Source organism: Mastacembelus armatus, chromosome 1 (genome assembly GCF_900324485.2).
Source record: "Mastacembelus armatus chromosome 1, fMasArm1.2, whole genome shotgun sequence".
NCBI lineage: Eukaryota > Metazoa > Chordata > Actinopteri > Synbranchiformes > Mastacembelidae > Mastacembelus > Mastacembelus armatus.
The window spans coordinates 683,848-700,115 of record NC_046633.1 but is presented as its reverse complement, the minus strand read 5'-3'; the positions used below and the strand labels follow the sequence as shown (position 1 = coordinate 700,115).

General features: G+C 42.6%; 1 protein-coding gene across 5 annotated transcripts; it reads right to left on the bottom strand.

The window, feature by feature from the left end:
- Positions 1-31: 31 nt before the first annotated feature.
- Positions 32-15,275, bottom strand: sp2 (sp2 transcription factor). Of its 5 annotated transcripts, none has more exons than XM_026303216.1 (9): positions 15,232-15,269; positions 12,134-12,210; positions 11,510-11,557; positions 10,546-11,301; positions 9,334-9,552; positions 8,659-8,965; positions 7,792-7,969; positions 3,899-4,092; positions 32-3,330 (listed from the first exon to the last, which is right to left on the bottom strand). In XM_026303216.1, the coding sequence occupies exons 1-9, from the start codon at positions 15,236-15,238 to the stop codon at positions 3,230-3,232; spliced, it is 1,887 nt and encodes a 628-aa protein (XP_026159001.1). In that variant the 5' UTR covers positions 15,239-15,269; the 3' UTR covers positions 32-3,229. The 5 variants fall into 5 exon arrangements, with proteins under 5 accessions (XP_026159001.1, XP_026159002.1, XP_026159003.1 ...); XM_026303217.1 differs by lacking the exon at positions 15,232-15,269 and adding an exon at positions 12,388-14,131; XM_026303218.1 differs by lacking the exon at positions 11,510-11,557 and having other exon boundaries at positions 15,232-15,275.
- Positions 15,276-16,268: the final 993 nt, after the last annotated feature.

Below are 16,268 nucleotides of genomic sequence, written 5' to 3'. Positions count from 1 at the left end.
AAATGACAGTCAAGAGAAAATAGAACCAACATTTGGTTTAGCTCTTTATTGATGGGGTAAAAAAGGAGCAAACTGTATGTTTTAGCACCTTAATACAAGTTATAAAATGAGTTGCTGGTTCTCTGTTTCTCCTGATATACACAACAACTGGCTGCACAACATTATAGGACATATAGACTTGGAGAAGGAGAAGCATTGAACTCATGGAAACCAAGCAACAGAAATGCCTTAATCTGCAAAGCTTCATTATATGTAGTTACATTTAATTACAAGATTTAATTTACAAATTTGGGACCCTGGGGTTTTAAATCAGTGCACATGATATTAGCGTGTAACAGAAGTTACAATTAAAAAACACAAAAGGAATTTAACAAATGTTGTTACCTGGAATTAGACAGAAAAACATTTTTAAATACTGGGTGCAGCTGTCTAAGGCATCTTTAATTCAATAGAAAAAAGATCTAGAAGTCTTATACAAAGCAGGAATGAAGCTATACAATGTCACATTTTATTTTATTCCTTACATACTATACAAAGTCAATTTCCTTCAGTACTGGCCACACCAACCACAACACTAGGCAGCTTTCATGTTTGAATAACCTACATTTACTGTGTCCGACAGACACACATTGTATTTACATATTTAGCCATGAAATACAAACATAAATATGAGCGTGTTTTGCGTATCCATCCCCGTGGCATTTCATATCTTCAGACACATTCTTAAAAAAATACACCAAATATTGGCCACCAAAGCTTTACATCATCTGTCGCCTCTTGCAGCACTTCACAAAACTGGTTCAAAGTGCTTAAAAATAAATCTAGCTTAATTTGAGCGTTTTGGTCAAACGTCTCTGGTGTGTACAGAGAGGAAGCTGCTGCTGGAGAATGTTACACAAACCATTAATGTCACAGTATTAGAATACACCACAGTGAAAACACAAGAGGTGGAGACCTGCTGTCTAATGGCACCAAGCGAATTTGACCAAAAAGCTTATTTAACAATAAGTCAGAGTACTTCTTACAGAAAAGAAAGTCCCACACAAGGCCAGGCTTCAAATTGACTCATTAGCAAAAAGTCAGCACATCTTCATCCTGATCAAAAACAATATGAGCAAGAGTATATTGATATTTAAGTAACTTGTGTGAATACTGTACAGTAGGCCTAATGCTGGTCAAGTGTTAAATCAGAATTAAAGCTTTTATATAGCTGGAAAAACCATGTACAAAGGAACAGATCGAAGGCCTGAGAAAGCTTTCCTTTTTGCATCTGGTGACATGATTGTCAAGTCAGGCCAAATAATTGTTATTCTGATGGTATGTACAGCAATGCATAGGCTACAAAATAAAGACCATACCGTGAATGGAAGTGTCCCCCTGGAGCTGTGTGGTTTTTTAATTTTTTGTTTTATGAGCATTCAACGAAGAAGTAGAGCTGGGTACTGTTTCTACAGGCACCTGATTTTTACTTTTTTTGAAAAGTGAAATTTCAGGTAACAGAAGCAGATGATGATATAAAAAAAAACAGACATCTTCACACAACTTAAAGACTGAACTGAATCAGGAACCATGTGATAAAACAGAATATGATCGTGGCCAAACTCGACAACTGTGACACTCAGAGAAAAGGCTACTGAATTTCAGCATCGACAAAATATTGAAGTTTGTTACCCAGCCCTGCAGTCAACGTACCTGTTGCGGCATCCAAGATGGATAACCGACCATGTAGCTTGATTTGGATCACAGAGAGAAAAGAAGGATGTGAGCCAGCATCATCGATATTTTATAGAATCAAATCCTTAGCACCTGGAGAGTAAAACCTCATTCTCTTTCTTTGACACTGTTTCCAGAACTCTAGGATTTGTTTTGGGGATAGCTGAGCCATGTCCTGCTTAAAAACCAGCAGCAGCACTTCTAATGGTAAAGAGTTTTAGGGGCCTTTTCAAGTGCTCAAATTTTTCTTAAATGTCCTTAATGTCCATCAGACAAGCAGTATGGAAAACTTTGCCACAAGTGTTTAAAGCTGTCGATCTAATATTGGGTTTCCATTCTGTCCACTTCAATGCCTTCTGTTACACATAATCAACTTGTCCACATTTTATTCTGAAGTGTACAGTTGGACTCAAGAGGAGCCTCACCAAAAACCTCATTGTATTTATCTGATATCAGCACTTTTCCTTTGGCCTGACACTGATATTCAAACTTTAGTGAGGCCCAATATCTTGTGGCCCTGAACTGCCCTTCCAGGCCACTCACACACTGAAGTGCTGTTGTTGTGTTGTCAAGAACCGTCAGCTAAGTGACTGCACGTCAGACTTTGCCCTCAGTAATGCAAACCTCGCTGAAAGACCTCAGGCCAGTGGGATCAGTACCCTCAAAGCAAACCTGTGCACATGCTGTAATAAGTCTAATTTGTTTACTCTCAACACCGTCTCTGCATTTCTGCTCATTAAGTCTCAATTTGTAACAACTGTATGGAAAAATATAAATAGTTTATTGTCATTATTTATATTATGTATATAATAGTATGCATATACACAATTTAAAAATGGCTGATGTAAACTTCTAAAAGTTTTAAAAACTCTTAAGTCTAAGTTAAGGGGAGGTTTTATGTAATGAACCAACCTTTTTTGGGAAAAACAGCAGGAATTCCTGCTCAACCCCAAATTGCCTAAAACAAAACTATCGTTCCACTCAGATAAAACAATTTACATTTACAAAGCAGCAGCTGCTGAATTCTTTGTTTTTTTGTTTTTTTTTTTGGTGCTTGACAGCGAATTTTGGGGAGTTCCTGATGTTCAACAACAAACAATTAAAAATAACAAGCATGAAGGAAAAAAAAACAGAACGGTCGTGGGTGTTGGTGCCTGAATAAATCTTGTGTTTTTCCTCTAGAGAAGTTCATAAATAAGCAAGCTGTGATAAGCGTTTGAGTCTGAAGCCTCATCATCTCCTTTTCTGATGCGTTCATTCGGAGCTGGTTCCTGCCTCTGGTCAAACCAGAGAATACAAACAAAAATAAACTATTTTTAAATTTTCTGGATCAGTTCAAAGTCCACCAGTAGGATTTCTTTGTACACCACTCTACACAGCGTCCTAGAAGAGTGGGGGGGGGGTATAGGTATTTCCCATTATGGGACAAGTCACAGACACTCCCCCCCCCCCTTCCTCTAACTGAGTCTTTAGCTTCTGAGAGTTTTTCTGTGTATACCCTCAGTATACATTCCGCTCACAGGTTCTTGGTGTTTAAGTGAGTCTTGTGATGCTTTGTCAGGTGGTCACTCCTCATGAAGCGTTTCTGACACTGGTTGCACTCAAAGCGCTTGTCTCCTGCAGCAGAAACAAAAAAAGACAGTGAGGGTGGTTTTGTTTTTAAAAGTCAAACTATTAGGAACGTTTTCCGAACAGGTCTGGGAGCGACACAGCATGGTTTACTCACAAGAAGTACAATATTTATTACAGCTTTTACTTAGTACTGGGCAGTAAATCACCCGTATATTTGCAGCAGACTTCAAAGTGATCGTACTATTTCACAACATGTTCTACTTCGACTTACTCCACACAGCCCAAACAGTGGGGTGATCCCTTTATCCTCAGGGGACCAACATGCTCTGAGGATGTTTTTTGCTTGGATCATCAAATAATTATTTAAAATATAGTTGAGGTTTGTGAAAAATATGTTACTTCGTCAGCTTACATCAATATCTCACAAGAATAAAAATCAAATGAGCTTATTTCAGTTTTCTTTCACTTTCAGCATGTATTTCGAGCTACATGGTTAAAACTGCAGCTAATATTTGTAGCTTTTACCTCAACCAGTGTTATTTACTAAGTGCCTTGCTTTATTATGGGCCTTTTGTCCTAATCGACATGTGGTGTGTTGCAGTTTCTCTGGTACCTGTGTGTGTCCTGGCGTGCCGCTGCAGCTCGTCGCTGCGTGTGAAGCGTTTCCCACAGAACACCCAGTTGCAGACGAAGGGCCTCTCTCCGGTGTGCAGCCGGACGTGAGCTCTGAGCAGAGACGTTTTCCTGAAGGTCTTCTCACAGCCGGGGACGTGGCAGATGTGCTTTCTCTTCCCCACCTCGCCGGGCCTGCAGACACACAGAAACACACTCAGTGAGACATTCAGTTTCAGGGTAGACTGGAGTATCCAAAATTAACACTGACTAATGCACGACTGATTATTAAAAGGTTTTAAATAAGCTGCTGATGCAAAAACAGACCTTCAGACCTTTACAAAGCATTTGTCCACTGCACATTAGGATGTATTATTCAGTGTTTTCTGTCAGTGCTAAGAGCAGATAACTATGACTGGACTCTAATTTACTGAGGAAAAAAAAAAAAAACGCTTTAACCTCTTCAGGATCACCTTTGTTGGTAATTTATGCCCATTTTCTAGAAGAACAGTAAAGCCAAAATGCTTCAGACATCATTTGAAAAGGTAACACTTTCTAGTTTCTGAAAATGTGCATGAAAAGAAAAAACTTAAACTGCATCAGTTCAAAAATGGCAAAAAAGCTTTTTTGAATGCAATTTTTGAATAACCCTACCAAGGACATGCTTCATAGCAGGCATTGGGGATTCGCCACAGTGATTCCACATGTTGTAAACAACAACTGTATAAAATTTCAGGCCTCTAGGTATAACTGTATGGAAACTGTGGACTTTTTAGTTTGTGTTTTAATTCTGCGACCCTGAAAAACACACTGAAGCATTTTGATTTCCATAAAACCTTTTATCAGCATATATATATATATTTTTTAAATGTTCAGACATCCATACTATAGTTGGTGTGCAGGGACTTCTTTGTATTTCCAGGTAGCCAATTATATAGAACTGTGGCACTACGAAAATGAATTGCAAGCAAACACGTTTTTATTCCAAAATGAACAAACAAATAGTAAAAATGGCAAATGTAACTATGTACGATAAAATAAAAAATAGAAAGTGTAAAATGAACTGTTGTACAGAATGTAGCATAAAACTGACAAAAATATACAATAAAAAATGCCATCACAGGCTCTTCTGAGTGTGCCACAGGTCGTAGCAATCCCTCTGTGGCACAAAACGCTGCACGCCTGGCAGCCCACAGGAGTTTTCTTTTGGCAGAGGGCACATCTCCTCCTGCCTGCAGAGGCTGCCTGACCTGCAGGGACATCCAATCCCTCGCTGAAGAACTTTAGCCTGTGTGGAGACGGAGCTGCAGGCTGATGGGATGTGGACAGTTGAGAAGTTGAAACAGACCCTGCCAACTCCTCGACAAGGGCCTCCCTGAATTCCTCCTGAGTCATGGGACAGCCCTGCTGGCACTGCTGGCAGAGAATGTGAGCATTTACTACAGCAATTTCCACAAAGTGGTAAAAGAAAGTTCGATACCACTTAGTTGTTTTGTGAGCAATGCAGTAGTAACCAATTAAGGCATCTGACAGGTCCACACCCCCAATGTGCATGTTGTAATCCTAGACAGCATCTGGAATGGGGACATACATCTGCACCCAGTTCCCTGCCTCTTTTACCTGCCTGCGGACAGTGTCTCCACTGAATGGTTTATGGATTGTGGAACACATGACGACCTCACGTGTGTCCATCCACTTTACAAAGAGGAGGTCTGAGTCCCGTACCCACCTAATACTGCCCAGAGGGGTTTTTCTATCAAAATCATTGGCCACAGTCTTAGGAAAACCTGCTCTGTTTTGCCGGATGGTGCCACAAGCCCCGACTTTTTTCTTCAGTAAGTCCCTGAAGAGATGGGAACTGGTATAAAAAGCGTCCACATATAGGTGATAACCAGTTCCCAGAAGGTTGGTGTCTATGAGGGACATCTGCCTCCAAACTGCTCAGCTGCAGAGAACAGGTAATATTCAAACATTTGTTCCTGGACATGACAGAGGGGGGAAATGGGAGGTTGTAAAGCCGTGAACCTCTCCAGTAGTCTTTGCAAAGCCCATATATAAATGATAAGAGCAAGGAAAGAAAACACATCCTGAACTGTAAAGTCTTGCCACTTCCCTTTCTTCCCCTGCTGTTTCTTACAGCCATAGCCATTGGTATTTGCCATTAATGTTGTTATAACAACATCTGTAAAAAAACAGTCTGAAAAAATCCAGCGGACTTGCAGCAGTCCTGGTCCTCTGCTGTAGTCCAGGCTGGCTCAGTGGCATGAAGACTAGGGGGGGAGGCTCAAAATCTTCTTCCTCAGCTGTGTGCCACCGCTGTGGATCGGCAAAAGGGGACCCCGTTGCTCTAGGTGAGCTCCCTCTTCTACCCATCTGCCTTCCAAAACCTTGTTGAATGGGGAAGGTGGAGGTGGAAGCAGTGGTGGTGGTGGTGGTGGCCAGAGGTGGAGGAACAGAAGGTGTTGATGAGCCGGTGGTGGAGCTGTGCCTTTTTTTTCACCTCAGGCTCCCAGTCACTGTCTTTTCTTTCAGGTAAGAAAGAACAAAAACAATAACATGCAGACTGTTAGGGAAATCAGTGGGCTAACACTAACACTAATACATCACCTCCCTACCATCCTCGTGTAAATCTTTCTCTATGCTATGTTTCTATAATTATATATTAGCTCTGGTCTATTGTTGTATAACTATTTATTTATTTATTTAAAAATTCATCGTAGCTGAATCAAAGCTCATCATAGCTAAAGGTAGAGAGAATTCAACACTCACCGGTCCAAAACTGTGTCGAGCCCCTCAGTGAACATCTCATTGGCTGCAGAATCATATTCACTGTCTTCATTTTCTTCTGAAGACGCTAAAACATGATCTACAGTTTCCGCAGGTACAAATTCTTTCTTTGTGCTTTTGCCGTGATAAAACCACGCGTAATGTGTAAAGATGTACAGTAGGGAGGATTGAAATACGCAACACTGTGGCTCGGGTAGGATCATATGTTTGTAGGGGTATTACCTCTTACTAAACTCAGGTGACTGGCTAAATAACAAGCTGTACTCCTACAAAAAAAAAAAAGACAGGATACACTGCATAATGGAGTCCAAAACAGGGAGCGCTTGTTGTCTTTCACAGGCTATCCTGGAGTCAAATCTTATCAGAAAATGACGGGGACACTTTTGCTGTGTAGCCAACGAAATAAGCGAAATGAACATACCCAACACATACCCTGTATACCCTGCATACCCTGCATGATGAGCGGGATTGGGTGCAATATAGCGACTGTTCTTGGTATTGTATTGGGTGCAGCCCACATTTCATTTTTTTCATGCATTTATTCTGCTTAGACCACTGCTCCGTGACACGGCCCCACATAAAGTGGCAGAAAATGGATGGATGCATTTATTTAGTAAAATCTGCACAAGGTCATCATCGCTTGATGAGGAATCCATTTTTTGTAGCACGACTTTTTAGAAGGTGCAGTCGCATATTCACGTCGCATTTGATGTGTGATCTGTGGTGCGTTTAATTCGCCTTGGACTTTTTCGTGGCGTTTACTTGCATCACTCCTGGTGTGTAATGGCCTTATAATGGTCTTATAATATGACTTCAGGACCGCTTCAAAGGTAGGGAGCCGCTATTTCGTATAGTGTATCATAGTGGTAGATCTCACATTATTATGCATCGGTGCTTTTTACTTTACTAAAATGAACTTAGCGACCAAACTGTGGAGCCTTCAAATGATGTATAGCACGTCCATATCAACAAAACTTTAACTGTGGTTACACTTGTGTTCTGCTCAGTGTTGCGAAATATGCTAAATGTCCCGTCGCCAGGACAGTGGTGCTGAACAGGTTAAATTATTACACAATTATCAGTTTGTCCATCTCTTGACGTGCTCACCTCTTATCTGCGTCTTTACAGTTGGGGCAGGTGCAGGCCATGCGTCGCTTCTTCTCTCCTGGTTGGCCAGGCAGCTCTAGAGTCAGGGTCTGGTCTACCTGAATGGTGGGCTGGCCCTGTGCTGCTGCCAGCTGGAGCCCCCCACCCTGCATCGTCTGCACCGTGAGGTGCTGCTGGCCTGACAAACACACACACAGACACGCTGTAAGGACACGGGGCTCCTACAAGTTTCTCTTAAAAATCTAATTAGACTACTAGTCGACCGCTATGTGTCACATTCAGTAGAAATTCAAGTGAATGATTAATAGGCACATTAACATAGTACAGACACATGAAAGCACTGAGTTGACAATATATTCCAAACAGATGGAGCCTCGACCCAGAGCTGATTAAGAATCTGTTTTCCCCCCTATGCTGTTGTTGTTTTTGCACTTAGAAAACTCACCTCCTGATGAACAAATGCTGCCTCACAGTCTTTGTGTCTATGATAGTTCCTGCATTAGGGCTTCAGTAGTTACTAAACACACACATTTGATCAGAACTTGATTACCAATAAAACAATGTATGTGTGTAAACCAGAGTTGTTTTTGTTTCAATTTGCTCATTAACCTCTTTGTGTCTTAAGGATGTTCTTGTTTTGTGATGGATATGGGGGATTAATCAAACACTTTTCAGTTGCTAAATATTATTATTCCAATATGAAATGATCTATAGTCTAAAGTGTTGTTTACCAGTGAGAACCAAATAATTTTGTCCTCCATAAGAGACCTTAAAAAATCTGTGGTGTCGTCTTGTTTCCACATTTAACTGGTTTACTCTTGTTGCAATCAGTCCACAGACAACACAAACAAACCAACAGCAACTCACCCCCTGCATTGGTGATGGTGACAGGAACTCCCTGGACTTGGACCCCATTGATGCTGATCGTCTGCACAGCCTGAGTTGCTGACGACAGCTGAGACGGATTTAACGCTATCATCCCCCCCGCTGGGGCAATTTTCGCCAGAGTCCTCTCCTTCCGCCCCCCTGCCAGCGTTTTCCTGGTGCTGGCTGGTGGCGAGGTGGTGGTGGTGGCGGCGGTGGTGGCGACCGAAGTGGTGGAGGTGGTTGTCGTGGAAACAGAGTCTTGGAGCAGAACTGACTGCCACTCACCCGATGCTGTTTTGAAGAGGATCTGAGGGAAGAAAATGTTAAAATGGGTCGTGGAAAACATAAGAAGAGACCTGAACCAACTGCTAAACTGTCGTCATTACACATTCGTATAATAAAATGCTGGTTATCCCAAACAGCTTTGGATTAGAATAGAAAGGTCCACACACTAATCCATCTGTTCCTGCTGTGTGTGTTTCTTTACTGGACTAGACATCGGGCATTAGCATTAGCCGCTGTACCGGGAAAGTAGGGACAGACTGAGAAAAGTGGAATCTCCACTCTGTTCAGTCAACGGCAGCGGTTTTGTTACCCAACACAAACTGAGGGATCAGACCAGTGTGCAGAATAATTTTTCAGCCTGTCCCAAACACAGACGCAACAGATGGATACCTGTGTCGGTGTAGGTTCTGTCGGGGTGGACTGCAGGCTCGAGGGCACTGACTGTCTCTGAGGAACGGGCGGCAGTGTGGCAGAGGCGGCTTGCACCACCTTCAGGGCCTGCTGGGGGATCTGAACCATCTGAGAATCTGGTTTCGGCTGGACCAGCTGCACCTGCTGCACCACAGCTGGTTGCCCAGGACTCTGCACGATCAGGAGATTGTTACCAGCCTGCAAATACAGAGACAGCGAGAAAGTAGGGATTCAGTGTTGCCACGATGTCCTTGAGCCTGTAAATTATGGGGCCATCTCCTTAAGCACTAATCCACCATCACCAATGAATTAGCACAAACTTCATTAAACTTACATTAACTAATCATTTGGCCACTCTGGAGCAGCAGAACAAGCTGTAACTACAACACTGGCATTAATTATATATTAACACCTTATAGTGTTGCTGTGGTCAACTTAGGCTTATTTACTCATCCTTAAGACACTGACCAACATCAGCATTCATTTGTTTCTGGCTACCAGACAAATTTAAATCCTGTACACACTCTTTCTTTTAGCTCTACTAGTTCCCCAGGGGGACATCCATCTCTTTAGCTGCAATATGCTCCACTCTTCGCTAACTTTATTTGTCAGCTGCTTGTTGCTGAGCTGTTAGCACACAGTGGGTTTGTGGAGCTTTTTCACAAACGCTGCAACAGTTGCAAAGTATTGGAGCTATAAAATGCTCAGTGGAGCTGAGGGAAACTGCAAAGTCAGAGAATAACTGTGGTGAATGTGTTCTGCTGTTCCAATGACCACGTTTTATTATCCAAATATATTTGAAGACTTTCAGTTTACTCCAAGCACGATCATCTATAAACTGGATGATGTGTTTTTCCAAATAAAAGTGGCAAAAAAAAGCAAAAACGTCACTTTGTGAGGATTAACTGATTAACCGCTTCACATCACTGTAAATTCAATAAACCGTTGCTGGCACAAAGTACAGTTGATTAGCTCCACTGAGGTTTAACTGCTGGCGGAGTTCACATTCCTTTAGCTCGTACTTTGAGTGAACTGTGCAGAATATTTTATCACAGATATGTTTGTGCTGCCAAAGTCAAGAATGAAGCTTGTGTTTGGAGAAGTATCAGTGAGCACACGTTAAGATTGTTAGGCACTGCAGTGCAGCAGGGGCCGCTGGACTCTAACAAAGTTGGTAGCATCCACAAGTACCTGTATGATGTTGTCACCAGCTTCTATGAGGATGGTCTCCATCTGTTCTGGGGGTGGGGAGGCAGCCTGTGCAGCAGGAGGAGGCGGAGGCTGAGCAGCCAAAGCCACTTTCTTCTTTCTCCCTCGTCGTTCCTTTCCTGGATTGGGAGGAGCAGCTGCCGTCTCGGTGACGATCTGAGTCTCGCCCACCTCTCCGGTTGCCACATTGAGTGGTAGTCTGAGCCCACCTGGCAGCTGCACCATGTTTGCAGGAGTGTTGTTTGGCTTCCGTAACTTAGGGGAGGGTTTGATGGCTACAGTCTTCTGTGGTGTGACCGGAGCAGTGGCAGCCGCTGGGGCAGGCACTGTCATGGGAGTGGTGATGATGGCCTGGTTGGTGCCTGGTATGAGCTGGATCTGACCTCCCTGGGGCATCACCTGAATCGTCTGGGCACCCCTAATCTGTGGCACCACCTGGTACTGGATGTTGGTGGGGGCCGAGGTGTGGGTGCACGCCGGACTCTGCTGGATAGTGAGGACAATGGGGTTGCCGGGGGCCGTAGAGCCCAGGCCAGCAGGGAGCTGGATCACATTGCCCTTGGCTGAAAGAAACCCCAGGTTTTTGGGTGGAGCTGGGGCAATTGGAGCTGGCTTTATGGGGAGGAGCCTGCGGGGCTGTGGCTGTGATGGAGGAGAGGTGACTGGAGCCTGAGCTGCAGGAGGGCCAATCTTGCTACAGGTGGCAGCCAGAAGGGCCAGGGGAGAGGGCTGGGTGTCCTGCAAAGAGGAACACAGACACATAACTCAGATGCAACTCAGAGTCTGTTAAAACCAGCCTGAGCAGAGACAGGTGAGCACTAAGAGGGAAATAAGGTGAGATAGCAAGAGACCAGAAGTGAAGAGAGTGCAACAGGAAAGCCTTCAGCTACACATAAAGAAACACAAACAGTGTCGAACAAGTGGTGTAGTAGATGTGAGTTTCCACCTGCGAAGCTTTTGTGCCCCTCTCTGGTCCATATGTGTGATCCTCAAGCTGCAGGACAAGGAAGCATTCTACATGAATGTCAGCTTCAGCTTGTTTAACACTTCTACAACACTTTATATACACCGGGCCCTGTGAATATATACCTGGGGTGAAAAGACCTGATTCTAAATTGTGACCAGGTTTTTTTAATACTGACATAATTAATCAAGTACCACAATACATTTAATTGAAAGGTTCTCTGCTACTTCAAAGTACAACAATGGGACAATAATTTAAGATAGATTAAGAAACCTAAGATTAGGACCATGTAATAAAAAATATGCCACAAAGCTCAAACCCTGCACTTCCATGATCAGATATTTAGTCCTCCATAATATAGATTTGACACTGATATCACTTTAAACTGATAGAGAAGTACATTTTTAATCAGATTACCGTCAGATCCCATTTGTGTGTGAAATACTTTAACGAACAGATGTTCAGTAAGCTGCTCAGTGTGAGCCTGGCAGGATAATGTGTCTTCAGCATGCAGCGACATGAATGTATCATGTGTTATTAAAGAGATGATGCCAGGGGAGAGCAGCAGTGCACAAACAGCACAAACAACACCTGGCTGTTACTCACTTGTGTGGAAGCGGTGGAGGGCTGAAGGTATTCGCTGGGACTGACAGTAACAGTGGTGGCCATACTGTCCTGTTGTTCTGGAAAACACACAGACACAGTGTCATAGTGAGGCAGCATCTGTCTTCAGTGGTCACAGGACAGAAAGAGATGAGCTCTGTGACGTCTGTAATCACCATATGATCATTAAGCATCATCTGTCACGCTAATGAAGTCATTCCTTATGCTAATTAGTGAATTGACTTGCAAACATTTACATGTTAGCATATTTATCTTAACCACACGTGGGGAAGATTAGTGTGGCTGACATCTCTGAGAGCATTAAGGAATGCCGGTGGTTCTGGGAAAATGTTTTTCCTCAGTATTTCCATGTTGGTGGAGGATATTAAAAAATAATCACATCACAATTCATACCAGGGAAACTGTGGAGTCATTACAATGTCAGTACAGTCTCATTTCTGTTATTGTGTTTGCCTCATTAATGAAACCACACTGCACTTTTTCATTAGACACCAAGGTACATATGAGGACTGTTTTCTTTCTTCATTTAGTTCATATCAGCAAATGTCAATCTGCAGCTACAACACCATTATAATTCAACTATATGAAAAAACTGATGAGAATATCTACCACTGTGATCGATAATCTATCACAAACACCTTTATTATTGCAAGATAATTTCATAGCATCACCAACAGTTCCATGCAACGTGGGAAAAACCAGCTGTGTCAAATAGACTGCAGCTAAAGAAATATATGAAGACGTGTATAAACACCAGTACTGAGTTACAAACATTTTCAAAACAAGGGCAGCCTCTGCAAAAGCCCATGTAAAATAACCAGCATCCCTTTTCCAAAACATCTAGTAAGCTGGTTTTTATGAGGTTTGCTGACTGGCCATGAGAGCTGTTAGGGTTGGCCCTGGAAAAGTGTAAGCACAAACAACGCTAACAAACAAATACCAAGCTACTGGCAATGAGTCAGGTGCTCTCTAAGCAGAGGAACGTACTGTGAGACTGCAGTCCAGAGCATTACATGAGGAAAAGACACAAAATCTAGTGAGCATGTTATATTTGTGTTTGGGCAGTCTCCATAAGTACATTTAGGGCGGGCTGCCTGGTAGTTTAAGAGCCGGGTAAATCCTGAGGACTAGGCAATGCCTGAAATAGGCTGAAGCTGTTATTCAAAATGTTCCAGGTACAGTGGCAGACTTACAATTTACACCGAGTGACCTATTCTGACCACTGATGCCTGAGCTGCACTACAGCTCGTACACAAAATAAATCACAGGCTTTTAAAATACATATTCAGAAAAGAATTCAAGTGCACCAGATGAATGCAGAATTTAAGGGCAGGCAGTCTGCATCTGCTGTAGCCTCCCTAAAGTGTTTTCATTTGTGATTTTATAGCAGCAGTGCTTTGGCTGTATTTGTCAGTTTAACTCCACATCTGTCAGCATTCATTAACATGAAAAACAAACTGCAAAATTTGAATTTTAGCATATCAGTGGAGTTCAATGTATGATAGCTGGCAAACACGTGTTCTTGTGAACAGAAATACTAGTGAGAAGTGCACAGGCTGCTGGGAAAGGCCGGTTCTATTATAAACTCCAACTGCAAAAGATGCTGATTTTATGTTTTTGCTGCTGCACGGTAAAGTAGGCCAGTTTCTGCCTCTAAAGTACTACCAATACATTTGAGTCTGAGAGCTGAACAGCTGGAACCATCAGTCAATTAATCGATTAATAACAGTCATTTTTGCAGAAAATTCCCAAATGTGTGCTGCTTTTCTGTCGTCCATTTTACAGACCAGACATTTGACTTAGAAAATAATCTGCAGATTAATTCACAATGAAACAATTGTAGTTATTCACAGCATTAGCTGGATACACAAGAAACACTACATAATTTAGCAACACAGAAAAACAAACTGTATAACGTGTCTGCTTGTACATTTCCAATAATGGATATGCTGCTTTGTATGCACCACTGGATTAAAAGCAAACAGCACTAGCTTTAACTAAACATAACTGATAATAAAACTTCTGTTGTAACTGCACTTGTCAGTTTCCAGCCATCATTCTGCTGACACTTGGCAGCCAGATGGTTAGAAACCACCAGAGTCCATCTATTTTCAGAAATGAGACGGTAACATGCTGCATGAACGACACGGACAGGAGCTTTAATACAAGCATGTGGATATTTTCGAAAGGCTAAAAATAAACTTTGTTATGAGGGAAAAGTCTGAAAGTGTCTTCACACTAAAGCATCTAATCTGCCAGCACAAAACAAACTGACGCTGCTTCTCCGCAGACAAACAGGAACTGCTTCCTCTCTGAGACTCTCGGCTGCCTCGCTAAGCCACAGTCTTATCAATGCAGCTGAGGATGGTGGAGCATTAACTTTAGCTACACCCGAACCAAAACACCGAACCTCTCTTGGCCCTGGATCCCCTGATGACCAGAGCTGCTGCACAAACTGCTTCTTAACGACGAGCTGTGTTTTGGACGTTTTACAACCACCACTTATGACAGAGCGTCTTTAGGCACAAACATGGGGGGGGGCAGCGTTGCCTCAAGATAACGCCGTCATCAACTGAGTACTGCTCGGTTCGGTTCGGTTCGCTGTGGACAGGCAGCAGCTTTACAGCTAGCTGTTAGCTGCTAGCTGACCGGGGCAGACTGAAGAGGCTAACGGCTAGCCTAAGCTGATTTGGTCCGTGTGCAGCTTAGTTTGGTGAACCAAAACGGGGCTGTTTTTTCGCACCATTTAATTATCTAACACTAATAATTCACAGGGGGGGGGTGGTGAGTTGTGGAAACGTCCGGACGCGGTTTGTAAAAACAAGCAAATAGCCAGCAGCGTATCGGGCTAGCTAGCTAGCTGCCGCGTAGCTAGCAAGTCAAACTCTTTGATAACGTTAGAGAAAAAGGCAGCCCTTTTCCGGAAGTGCACTGCTTATTTTGCCTCTCACAACTGCCCAAGCCCCACTAAAACACACTTATTCGCACCACATAATGTGCAGGGCTTTTCTGTTAATGCAAATATAACGTTTTACGAAGTAGATTGTAATATAAACACCAATGTTTTAATTCCTACCCACCGCTCATGACGACATTCGCTCTCCGCGAGCCTTGAAGACCGAGCCCATGGAGGAATCCGCCCGCGCTGCTGCACCAATCCCCGGACAATGGAGGGTTGAACGACAGCCAGGGCGACCAATCGCTTCGAGCTGTCTTTGTGATTGAAATCCAACAGAGCCAATCGTAATGCGGCGTTTTCGCACGTCACTCGACGGATGACGGTTCGACCAATGGGATCTCGAGATTGTGTTGGACAGGGGCGTTGCTGAAGGATAAACAACGAGAAGCGAGTGCCCTATTGCAGCGCGAATACGGTTTGACTGACGTCCCCAGCGACCAATGAGATTTGAGGGGACGTTCGGTCAAAACAAGAATGACAACCTTGCTGGCCAATGAGCTTGAAGTCTCCGCTGTCTCACCTGTTTAAATTGCCCCATGGTTTATTATGAGGAAGACTCCGTTATGTGAGAAAATAATAATAATAGTAATACAAAATAAAACCTAGAACTAAATTAGCTGTGTACTCAAAGTTTACTACTCTCATACCTAACGAGTTTTAGTATAGTTTCATAAACTAAAAAGGGGCTAGAAGTATATCAGATAAGATAAGATAAACTTTATTAATCCCAGAAGGGACATTCAGGTAAACCTTTACTTATACTTAAGGTAAAACCAGTACATGTAAGTTGGCTCATAGTGTACTACACAGTTTAGCTGCAGTATACATTAACATTTATTACATATATGTATATATACTTTGGGAAGATACTTGAACTTTACTTAAGTTTACTTTATAAAGTGAATTTTAGGTATACTTTTTTGGAAGGGTAGAAATAGACTTGGCTGTTCTTACAACTTCACTATACCTAATGATGCAGAGTAATGCAGTACATTTACTAAATTATTTATGTGTACTGTAGGTACTGTAAGAAGATTTTTGTACCAAATATGATATAAAATGTGTTTTGAGTCTGTTTTTGTCATTGACATGTTGACTTGACAACTGGGGTTGAAACATTGTCTTTTTAAATAAATGTTGCTTTAACTCGGTGTGCAG